This window comes from Teleopsis dalmanni, chromosome 2 (assembly GCF_002237135.1).
Source record: "Teleopsis dalmanni isolate 2A chromosome 2, ASM223713v2, whole genome shotgun sequence".
Classification (NCBI taxonomy): Eukaryota; Metazoa; Arthropoda; class Insecta; order Diptera; family Diopsidae; genus Teleopsis; species Teleopsis dalmanni.
Window position 1 is genome coordinate 212258385 of NC_051847.1, and position 13153 is coordinate 212271537.

The 13153-nt window shown below is 26.9% G+C and overlaps 1 protein-coding gene and 1 non-coding gene across 3 annotated transcripts in view; both read right to left on the minus strand.

Annotated features, from left to right (window-relative positions):
- Positions 1-13153, minus strand: part of LOC119681744 — a 39724-nt gene that overhangs the window by 455 nt on the left and 26116 nt on the right. The window contains exons 3-4 of one of the 2 annotated variants that reach the window (XM_038095016.1): positions 9311-9421; positions 8973-9212 (exon numbers count right to left, since the gene is read on the minus strand). In XM_038095016.1, the coding sequence (XP_037950944.1) occupies positions 8986-9212; positions 9311-9421 (338 nt within the window). In that variant the 3' untranslated portion in view covers positions 8973-8985. Of the gene's footprint in view, positions 1-8643; positions 9213-9310; positions 9422-13153 lie in introns of those variants that run through there. The other variant, XM_038095015.1, reaches the window with a different exon arrangement.
- On the minus strand, positions 6150-6221 carry Trnap-ugg. The gene has a single exon. It is a non-coding gene; the product is annotated as a tRNA-Pro (tRNA).

Sequence of the window (13153 nt, forward strand, 5' to 3'; positions counted from 1 at the left end):
ATAATTGATGTGTTGTTCAAATGCAATTTGTACTATGTATTTGTCTTGCTCATTGCTATTAACGAAAGTGTTTAAATGCTTCTACACACTAATCAATGGTGTAAACTAAGCTTTTAATTATAGTAGTAATTAATTTTTAAAAACACCTTTTCATTTAATAATTTAAAAAACAAAAATGTGTGCATCATTTATACAATAGTCATCATAAGCATTTAATTTCTAGCTACTTGCACCTTCTCTGATCTTCATCACTACCTTAACGTGTTTATAGAAGTTGGGATTGTTTTTTAAATTATCTATAAAATTTTGCAAATTACAATTTTAATTTAAATTCTTGCTTATTTTGTTGCCTAATTTTTTAATTATTGAAAATAGTTTTTAATAGCAACATAAACACCACAAATTACTAATCAATAAATAATATTAGCAGTTTGAAAAAAGAAGGTCGGTTTCTTAGAATCAACGAATTAAGAGTTTAACAATCTTGTATTTAAAATTTTCAAACTATGTATTTTATAATTTTAAAATAACTTTGATGTTTTATTCATAATACAAGTATATAAATTTATAACGGAAGTATTCGTACTTAGGGAGTACATATAAATAACTACAAAGAAACAAAAAGGTATTATTTTATTTTAAAAATTCATTAAGGGAAAAACCCTTTTGTTGCATTATCTTAGAACTAACTCAATGTATGATTTGATATCTTCAGTAAATGATGTTATTTAAAATTTTTCTCTGCTATTGATGAGATAATTACATAAAACAATTTTTGTTAGTTTTTAAGTTAGCTAACAAAAATCATTTTACATCATTTACTGAAGATATCACATCATACATTGAAAGTGCACCACCAATTAAGAATTGTCCTACTAATAAATGTTGTACGTTATCTTATAACAAAAAATACTTTTTCTATTCCTTAAATTTCGCATTGCAGGAACTAACTTTATATAAGATTGTTTGGAAAATAATTTTATTTTCTTTTATGAAGATGATGACGTTATATGCTTCCACGCTCATAATAAGATTTAGTTGATATTTAACCTCATAATTTGATGCAAAGAATTTGCCATCGAAAAATAATTTGTAGAGAGTGAATGTGCCAAACCTATTCGTGTTGTAAAAGCTTTTAACAAGTTACAAAAGTCTTATAATGTCTTTGCATTGTCTTAATGGACTTCTCCCTGCGGTAAAGAGGTTAGAATATTTTCGCGGTAAGCATTCCTGTAAGAATGCTAAGTAAGAAGCAACTAAAATCCCGATGCCACGCCGTCACTTGTGTAAGAAGTGTTCATGGTAGTAGGTGTTGTCCCAGCCTGCGACATCTGGCGAGAGATGGAAGTATCTAGTAGAAGCTCAAAAAAACAAATCACCTTTTGTTTTAATGAATATGCGCTTTAGAAATGTTTTAAATTAGTTTATACTTTTTTATTTCATAATCTCTTGTGTTGATCTTATGCATTTCAAATATATATAAACCTTTTTCTTGATGTTTGAGAAGCAAATCATAAACATTAACGGAAAGGCATAGAGCCACGCTTCCTTAAGCATTTAAGAAACCCGATTAAATCATATACATTAAAATTATACGTTTCAAATGATCCTGAACAATCGATTTGGATAAATTTAATCTCTCAGCGATTCCACAATTTGTTATCCGTCGGTTTGCATAACGATTTTCAACATCAAAATTGGCCGCATTAAATTTACGCAATTTTTATGAAAAATTAAATGATTTTCGAAGAATAAAAAGGGAGTTTACTGTATATTACTGTTATTATATAATATGTTCTAATACTATTATTGTTCTTTAAACAAGAATAATAACCATTAAAGTTTGAATTGGTGTTTACAAATATATTTAAAATTATAACTTTTAAATGCAAATTTCAATGTTAATTTTTTTTTTCTTTTGCTTGCTTATATTCGGACAATTTATTTAATCTCATAATTAAGTTGAAGTGTTTAATGTACTTATTTGGAATTATAATGCACATAACCTTTCGCCTAAGTTACAAATATTCACATACTTTTAACACTCCCATTTTCTTAAAATAAAATCTTAAAAATTAAAAATATCTTAAGCTTATTGAAATTTAGTTATTGATAAATTTTTCATGCTTACCTGAAAAAGCAAACATAGTCATGTAAAATTATGAAGGCATTGTACTTGCGATCGTGCACACGGTTTTACTAATTTTTGTAAAAATATAATCGATGTGAAAACAATACTTTATCGTTCATATACTGAAGTTGAAGCCTTAAATTTGATTATTAATTTTTTTTTTTTTTTAATATTGTTTAAATAAAAGTGAACAGCAATGTATAATAAAATCTATGACTACAGCTGTGTTAAACTCGGTAATTAAATTTGAAAATACGACGGTAATAAAATAAGATCACCGATAGATACATAGATATTGGAGTCTATAGAGCAAAAAAAAGATAAAATTTTATATATACTCGTATATTAAAAATAATTTACGTCAAAATTCTCTAAAAATTTTAAAATCCTTCTCGTAAAAGTTAATTTTGAATGTTAAGTAATGAATTAATATATTCCACCTAAATTTATTTAGTCAAAAAATGAATTAAAATATTTTAAAATATAAAATAAAAATAGTTCAAAATGTATATATGTATATATTTTTATTGTTATAGTCAAATTTTAACTGAAAAAAAAATTGTAATAGCAAAATTTAAATATTTTTTTATCTGTTCATATTTTGGACGATATGTGTCCATGCAAGAAGGCATTTCTTAGCTACCGAAGTGAATGTATAAAATGTTTACAAAGCGGTAGCAACTTTGCAGTAACAACTGTTGCACATGTTTTACGTACGATATCATTTTCTTGTTAAGCTGATATGTTGCAAATGTTGCTGCTGCACTCATACATGTAGATACTCAACTGAATTGTGCAATTTTCTGTTTTATTTTCAACAACCGCAAGATCAGCGGCAATCATTTAATGTTTCTGTAAATAAACTTCAATGGTCTTCATATTAAGTAATTTTTTACTCTTTTGAAATGATGAAAATTTCGAGGTTCATAACATCCTTAATCTTCTATTCGACATGCCAATATTAAAATGTGTAATGAAAAAGAATTAAAAAAATATTCATATTGCTTACATCATGAAACTGCAACGGCAAATTTACAAGCCATTATTGCAGTGACTTCAAATAATAGTGAAAGTAAGTATCTGTATTATGCGTGCAGTTTGCATGAGTGCATATTTTAATTGTAATTACTTCATATTTTTTAGTCAATTATTTTGGCAATATTATTTAACAGATTATCTACATTTTTTTTTAAAGCATTAATAGTAATAGTTAAAAGCGTAATAATTACAATCTAATAAAATCTTTTATAAGTATATCATATATCTATTTGAGTTGAATATAACTGAAAATTCAAAGTTAATAAATAATATGTATATTGCATTAACTTAACTCTCTTTTCTTAACAAATTTTTGTTAAAATTAAATAGCTCTCTTATTCGCCAATTATTTTACTACTGTCAAAATTGCCATTAGTCATTGTTATTTGCACTCTAATTAATTTTGTAAAATCTTTTTTCTTTTTTTTCTACGTTTAAGTGCTGTTAGCTTGGCTTTAGGCTGTTGTTGATTTATTTCACTTTTGTAATAATAGTATTGTTTGTACATTACTTTGATACACCTGAGTAGATGTATTGGTACGCATTAGCGATGTGCTGAAAGCATGGACCTATACTCATTACCGTGGATATAAGCTCATGAGGTTGACGGAGCTTTAGTAATCTAACTAGCGACTGGAGAACTGGACATCATGTTATACAAATAATTAGTCAGACATTGGGCGACTGGAGGTCTGGACGCCAACACAAATTAAAAATTGATGACATTAAACAAAGAAATATCTACAAAAAGAATCAATTTAATAAAAGTGTTTTTAATTATTTAAAGTGGTAATAGAAACATAGGTAATAGGGTAATATTATAAGACTTTATTAATTGCAATGCAGAGAATACTATAATAGCAGTCAAAATTTCTACACTGAGAAATATTTTACCAGTGATGTTGATAACATAAATAACCAAAATTTTAATGGAATTTGTAATAGTTGTTGTCGAATTTACGAGTACGTATTTCCATACCTTCATATTAATTATAGGATGTAATTCCTTATCATCACTCTTATATAAAAAGATATGAAGAATTACGCACACTAAGAAATAAATTAAACACTTAATCTTTTGATATAAATGGAAAGACAGTAAGGTATATAGATAAATAAATAATTCTGCATCTAACAGTAGCAGGATATATACATGGTATGTGCTTTATATATAGATCTATTTTTTTATATAATGTACGAATTTATAGAGACCTGTCCTTAGTTTAATTTTTTTATCTTTTGTGCTAAGTTTTAAAATAGGCACCACCTTAATACGTTTAGAATTGGTTAGCTATTTGGTTGCTGCTTCCGTTGTTTTGAAAACAATTATTAGTTCCGCAGATTAATTTAACTGAATTTATTTAATGTATTTTAATTTTTACAATTTAAATTAGATACTTATAACTAAGTTATAATAAAAATAGTTTTCTGTCTTATGTTAAAGAATATATGTAGTTAGTGAATATTTCGTTATAGATAATTACAATATGAAGAAATATACTTAATTAAACTATATTTACTATAACGATTTTTTTTTAAAACTTTTTCGTTACAAAAGACAACATTATTTCTAACATTTAATTAACCAAAGATAATAAAAGAGAGAGAATTTAAAAGTGTTGAAAGCATTGCTCCTACATCAAATATGTAAATCTTCAAAGAAAATGTATCAAATATCATAAAACTGTTGCAGTTTATTCCCACACAAGACTCTCTAGTACCAACCAACATTAACTAAAACAAATATGTACAAATTTATTGAAACTCTGTTTAAATATAACTTTATAATGCCAATCAAAATTTATGTAATAATGCACTTCTTCACAAATATGAAAAACTATAAAAAAAAACATTGTTACCTCAATCGGAAAAAATGCATAACACAATTTGATACCATAAAATTGTAGCGGCGGCTGATACAACTTCAGATACTGCCACTTTTCCAATATGTGCTCATATATCAAACAATAAATCTTTATAAAAAAAAAACTATCTAACAACAAAAGCAGCTTAATTCAATTGTTCTCAATTCGATTTAAATTCACATAAAGAAAATTATAGCTATATGTATTTATACAATACACGTACAATATATAGATTGAGATGTATAAAAAATAGGTTAAAATGCAATAGTTAAAGTTATGATTTAGTATAACCCAGAAACTCTACAAACTGCTGCGACTACTGCATCAGTGAAGTGCGATTATTGCATTCGGTTTACTATAGGTGAAGCCCATTGTGAATATTAAACGCATTTCGGAATTTTCATTCATAAATGATGTTGTAATCTATGGTAGTAACTTCAACGTGCATACTTTCTATGACAATAGATACAAAATTGTCTGAAATCACATTAACACTGATTCATAGTATGTGCATAATTTACGTTAGTGTGGGACTTAATTAAGTGCAGCTTAATTGTAACACTTTGGCTTTTATCCAGTTATTAACAATAATTAAGCATAATTTTCTAATATATATTATATACAAAAGATTTTGGAAATGCAATTCATAGTTCCAACAACAAAATTTTGTTGAGTCACTTCAGGTTAAAAGTTGGATTGCCGAAGTACGAGTACTCAATGCAATCGTACGATAGTAATCTGCATACATGCATTTCAATTAAGTTTTATTGTTACCATATCGTATCTTATCTCAGTCATGTTTTGAACATAACAAAGCTATTAGATTTGAAATACAAATAATTCAGTTGGAATGAGTTATTTTTGATTTTCAAATGTCAACTGGTGGCATTGCCAACATTTGCACATAAAGTACAATTCAATTTGTATTAGTTGTCAAATAAGTTCTGCTAAATTTGTACTACCTTCTGACATTTAGGATAAAAATATTGGCGTCATTAAAATAACAATAGAATCAAATTTTCAGATTTTACCGTAATACTACTTTAAGAAATTTTAAAAGAAAAATTTACCAAAAGCTATTGATCCATCATACGCTGTGGTACAAAAAAAATGCTGGGCTCAACCGGGATTTGAACCCGGGACCTCTCGCACCCAAAGCGAGAATCATACCCCTAGACCATTGAGCCGCTTGTAGAAAAGTATAAAAATTTTTTATTTATTTATTTTTAAATATCTTTTGTATACCCATCTTCACTTTCTTTGCATCTTGTACTTCTTGTATTTACCTGTTTGGTAACTTGGCCTAAAAGTGTCTATTAATTTTTATTCGGCTTTTTTCTATACTAGCAACTAAAAATAGATACACTTTTTTAAACAATTTTTGGTTTATTCATCTCGCCTGGGCATATGCAAGTGATATTTTTAAGATACTATAGATTTTAAATTCATTGACTATAATTTTATATAGAAAAGATATAAATATAAATATTTATTATATGAAATTTATATCAAATTATATGGTATCAAATTATATGCAACTTAGATTTTTTTGTGGATCATTTTTGTTAACTGCTGTATATAAGATACTAAAAAATTTATAACAAGTGACACTTTTTTTTAAATATACTCCACTAAAACTTACAAAAGTATGTGTGCAGAACGTGATTATGGGTGCAAACTGTGTTCCCCATTGTTTTTACCATTTAATGGTCCAGTTTTTGAATTAGGGTTTCAGTGACATATGTTAAACAGAACTGTTATCTAAGGTATTCTGTGTTAAGTATAAGATCAATCCTTTTACAATATGAATCATTCATCGAACGTTAGATGAATATGTTAAACTTATGAAATTTTACTACAAAAATGCTGACGATTTTTTTTAACGATTTTTATTCCGTGAGGTCACTGACGTTTTGTGAATGGATATATCAATAATTTTGTCGCATCTTATGCATCTTATAAAGTGATTAAATATCCATTAATAAAAACTCATTGTATTAAAAAAAAGTTACTGTATTGCTTGGCATTTGATCTGGAGTTCTTAATATTTTCGAAAAAGGGGAAGATGTGATAAACCCTCAATGCCAATCGGGATGTATTGAAAAAATTTGTAAAAACTTTCATTTTTTAAACATAATTACAATGTATTAATGAAAGCGTAATAACTGTTGCAACAACAAAAAGACACGTGTTGTTTTAATCAAAGTTTATTAAGAACAGAGAAATATAAGAAAAAGTAGATATAACACTTACAATGAATATCAAAGAATACATGGATAAGACATATATTATGTGTTGATATTTAACAATAACTAAGACATTTTATTAATAAACTATTCGGACAAAATGATAACTTTAACCAATATTTAAGAGATTCTCAGGAGACTCGTTAAGTTCTACTACAGAATATCACTTAAAGTCTTATTTTATTATCAGATTATTTAATTACATTTAGTATGAATATTTTCTTTTCATAAAAATAAACAAATATAAAATCCTTTTCTTGAGTACTTTTCAGGGTAATATACAATAGAATTGCTGCATTGCATTATTAATGTAAAACAAAAAGTTTACGAGTTTACGAGGATTATCGAAAAGACATGCTTTGCTCTGACTAACCTTTCAACATTTAAACCAAAGAAAATATTAAAATTCAATAATCACTATTTCAACTTAACAAATATGCTATATCTTATATCCTTATCATCTTTAAGTATCTTCATTTGAGATAAATGGTTATATCAAAAAAAACTAAATGAAAAAAATAAATACAATAAACACTCTCTAGGCAAGGAGGATCTCACTTAATTCATTCATCACATCCCCATACAAGTAAACCGTTAATCATCAAAATAAAGAGCAATTGTGGGTGATGTCTTCTTTCCGTGCCTAAAACTGTCGTTTTTATATTCTTATTTCTCAAAGTACGTTAATCAAAATTAATTCTATATTTAAGGATTGAATTCCTTTGAGTATGAGGATTGCCTTTTTTTGGGCTTAGTACACCAATATACTATACAACATAGTGAGTTGTCTATTTTTTTTTTCTAAAAACTACTTATTAAGTTCCTCTCTAACACAAAAAGTAATATAAAAATTACTAATAGACTGTCATTACAAAATTCTATTTACTCCTATCAAGAAATCCGCTTTTACTATTTAATGATAATTATAATAAACCTCAAATGTTTAGTGTCTTAATTTTTGCTCTGTTAATTAGTTGTATAAAGTCAGAACAAAGCTAATAATTCGCCGAAAAAAATTTGAAAGAAATCCAAACCATTTCCTAAATATTTTTTAAAACTTTATTAAAATCTTAAATAATACAAAGTTACTTAAACAAAGTTTTTTAATAATACAATCTTAAATATTAAAACCTAAAGAATTTTTGAATACAACTGTTTGTATCGGTAGGATGTATTTAATATATAATCAAAAATATGATTAATGTATATAAAATGCAAATATATTTGTCTACTATGAATACAAATCATGAAATATTTGAAATTTTATCAAAAAAAAAAATATTTTACATTATGTTTAATTCTGACAGAGATTTTAAATAGTTGTTAACTCACAATAAATTCAATATATTTAAAATAATACACTTTTTAATATAGTTTTGTGCCGTTTTATATCTTCCATATTGTTTTTAATTGTTAACTAATTTAAAAGAGTTAATGATGCAGTTATAAGTTTATGTACATCTTTTTTTGCACCAGATTAAATAAGCTTATAAATATTTACAAAAACTACTTTAAATACTAATTCCTAAATTATAATACATTTATATATTTTTAAACCCATTGCAGCTCTTCTCTCCGTTTCTCTTAAGTTCTGTAGTTTTATAGAATGTCGCTTTCATTTTTTGTTATTTCATTAAAATTATTGTTTATTATTCCGAATCGTTGTTTTTCATATCTGTTCGTAATCAAAATCTTCATACTGGTATTAATTGAAAATGTCATCCACCAATTGCTTTGTAATTACACGATGTGGTCTTGTTGGGTTTACTTTTGGACGTTGGTACAATCTGGCATTGATGGCGTAAAGACGTGGTGACAAATCGCAGCGCACGTTAAACCACCAATCACAAACAAAAACAGCCTGCGAAAATTGTGTACCATTTGGACATAGAAAGGAAGCCTGCCGTCCATCAATATCACAGTAATGCCAACCTGTCGAGAAGAATTTTCAAAACAATTAAAATATCACTAATTGCTATCGCAAAATTGAATTTTTTCCAACAAATGTAAACCAAAACTTCTTACATTACCTTGACATCTTGTTTCCATATCAGCAAAAAATCCAGGATAGGGTTGTTCGTCACAATAGAAATTCGTATAAGGTATGGCAGAGAGCACTGGATAATCTACTCCAGGTCGACCTATTAATAAAAATATTTTATAAGAATTAAATATAAAATTTTTTAATACAAATATAATATATTCAAGTAAAATAAATATTTAAATTGTGTGAAATTTAGGAATTGCTTATTATTTCATTTGAAAGGAGCTTAAACACCGAAAAAAATGTTATATAAACATATTGTTTTTGTAAATATACTTTTAGAATCATAGTTGGTGTAAACCGATATACTTAGCGTTTGCGGTTCGAGAAAATACATGAAGAGTAATACCTAAAGGCAAAAGAAAGGACGATTACTAGAAAACGTTGCGTGTGATTGAAATTTTTTAACAAAACTTATTTAACTTATTTAAAATATAATATAGTATAGATGTAAGGAAATAAAATCGAAAAATGTTAAAAAAAAATTAAGGATAAATTACATTTTCGCAAAAAAAACAATTTTTCAAGACATATAAGAAATTAACTGGAAACTATCAACATTTACATATATAGAATTATTGAAACATATTATATATGCTAAAATTGATATCAAATGTTTTTGAGATGTAAGGTATATTTGGGTTGAGTTTTTTTTTTTTTTGTTTTTTTGGATATATATATTTTATTTTGACAAACTGTGTACCGATATTAAGAATTTTTTTAGTAGTTTTGGCTTTTACAAATTGTAGGAATGATCTTTGAACTTTGCCAGAAGTTCATAAGACACACTTTGTATACATTCATATTTTTAAAACATCATTTAAATTCTGTACAAAAAAATAATATTATTTAACAGTATGAAATCAATTGCTCTCTAGTTATTCAGATAATAATTCTAATTTTCTAAACCTTATTGGATTATTGCTGATCTTACAGTTCTATAAATATAATTTCAAACGTTATTAATTGATCTCCTTTAATTTACACCACTAAGTCGTTATTTTGTTTTTTTTTTTTAGAACCCTACCTTTTAAACTTAATTTTTTTTACTAAAAATTCAAAAGGAAAATACTTTTCTTAAATCAAGGAAGTTATCGTCTGGCAAAAGAAAAAAACTCTACTAAATCAAATTGTAAAATTGCATTTTTTTTTACAATGAAGTGTTTTTTTTTTTTGCAAAAATCTTTTGTTACAAATTCGAAAAGTATAATTCTTTTATAGAAATTGAAACATTTTTTTTGTAACCAAATTAAAAGCTGCTAAGTTCAAACACAACAACTGCAGTCAAACCAATTTGCATTCACGCGGATAAATAAGAAGAATTTTTTATTTTTCATCTTATGCATCATATCTTTGTGTACACATTTGAAAATTGTTTTATTTGAACCAATCAATTTCCATTCAACCGCAATTTTTACAAAAAATGATAGTAAACGACATTCAAAATGCATGTTGTTTTCCTCCTTACCTCAAAATAATCGAAAACAAATGCCAATTCCTATCGAAAATGCCCCTCTCTAAAAAAAGAACGACAACAGAAAAAATTGCATTTGCACAAAAGTGTCAAATGCACTTGGAGTGCATAAAGCCAAGCCGCCGCATTTAAAAACGGCAACCAAAAATAACATTTCCTTTGGTGTACTACCAAAGTCAAAACATTGCAAAAGTGCACCTCACCACTCCAATGCTAAACTGCATATGTACAAACAAATCTATATCAATAATAAATGAATTTACGAGTAGATGCACTCCAACTCAAGCAGTCAATAGATACAAAAGAAAAAAAAATATTTAAAAATAAACAAAAAACTGCTGTTTTTGCGCTATTTTTTTCCTTTTCTTGGCCAAAAAATGCATTCGTGCTGAGCACACAAATTAAAGAATCCATATTGCACTCCAAAAAATATGTGCAGCACAAAACTAAATCAAAGGAAAAAAAATTATGTTGCAAGTTCTAGAAAACCGACAAGCAAACCAAATACAACACACGCTACATAAAATGCTGCAATGTAGCATGAGTAAGCTTGACTGCAGCATTGCCAGTGCAAATGCGTTGCTGCTTTCCGCTTACTGCTTGCTGATGACTAGCGTTAAAGATGGTGGTCGTGGCTTTGATGCTACATGGCCCTGGGTCAATAGAGCTCAATTATTATTTGTTGCTTATTGCAAAAAGTCAAACAAATGCCACGCAACCTATCAACACGCCACAAATAGCAAAGCAAACTGAGATTTCTTTTATATTTCAAATGATTTGGTTGAATTTATTAATTGACGACCAAAAACAACAAGAACAGTAAGAAAAAAATTGGAATAGAAAAAATTAGTGTTCCTTTCTATCCCTTCTAACTTCTAGCATTTCAAGATTTGTTGTTGTAATCAATTTGTATTAATTAAAACAAATTTTGTATCATAATAAATTATTATTATATTTTACAACCAATAATAATTTCTTATAAAAAATATTTTAATAATTTACAATGATTTTATTTGGATTTTTATTTTACTTTATTTTTTCTACATGTGCAGTCAGAAACAACATTCATTGCCTTGTGGGAATACGTTTCCATATTGACTATTGTTGCCATTTTTGCTTGATTCAAAATAATTGCATTTATTTTTATTTTGAAATGAAACATAAAATACGAGTAATATAATAAAAACTAAAGTTGAAACCAATGCAAGTGAATGAAAAGTCCTAAATTTTCATTTCAACACATTTAATGCCGCCACTGCAATATTTCAATGCAATTTTATAAATATTGAGTGTGAAATGGTCACGAATTCTATAAATAAATTAAGATATCCATTTTACCAAGCCACATCCACTGCTTTACGTATACAGTCCTATCCACGATGATGAGGCTGCCATCGTCACGTACGCATTGCCTGCGGCTGATAGTTTACTTTTGTATTTATTTGCTTTCAATTTATTATTTTTTAATAAACTTTTTATGCAACTCTAGAATTCTGAATGTAAAATATTCACCTCTACACAACAAAAAAAAATATTGTTATTTAATACTTGTTGAGAACATTTTTTATGAGTTTTCGAAGTATTGATGGCCATAAACAAATCAATAAGTAAAAAAGTGCTTGTATATAAATAATCCTTATCATATTCGAATAATTTGATATTTGACCTATGTGGGGAATATGATTTGCATAAATAGTTCGACTACTGATATCGAACTATACAAATATTTAGTTTTGTGTGTGTAATGTGCTGCTTTTTAAGTAGTTTTATAATCTAATAAATTACAATTCTCATATGGTTTGTAAATATAAAACATGTAATTGGTAGCAGCATGACATACCATTGAACAGTGTCGAACAGTGCGGCCAAATTTTAAACCAATTTTAAATGCAGTTTGATAAACAAATATTCCACAAAGAAAAATCGAAAAAGATTTTTCAAAAATGTATATAAATTTGGTTGCTGGACGGCATCAGAGTTAGAACATACATGACACATTTTTTCATGATAGTTTTTCTAATACAATTCTAAAGGTTTACGAACTACTGATGTATAAACCAACTATCCTACCAGTACAAACATATAAATCCGAAACTTGAGAGCTTGACTAAAAACACTCTGACCTCTTAACCATATAAGAGAAAAAGTTCTACCAAAAATTATTGGCATTACAAGTGAAGCAGAGCGATTCCGGAGACACCTTAATTACACCGAAATATCTTCAATATTTCAATGAACAATATTTTTAATATTTTAAATACTAAAAAGCCATAAACTGTGTTTAGAGTTTAAATATATTTTTTAGTACTCAATTTACTATACTTCTTAAGTTCAGATTTCTTCTTCTTCTTTGTA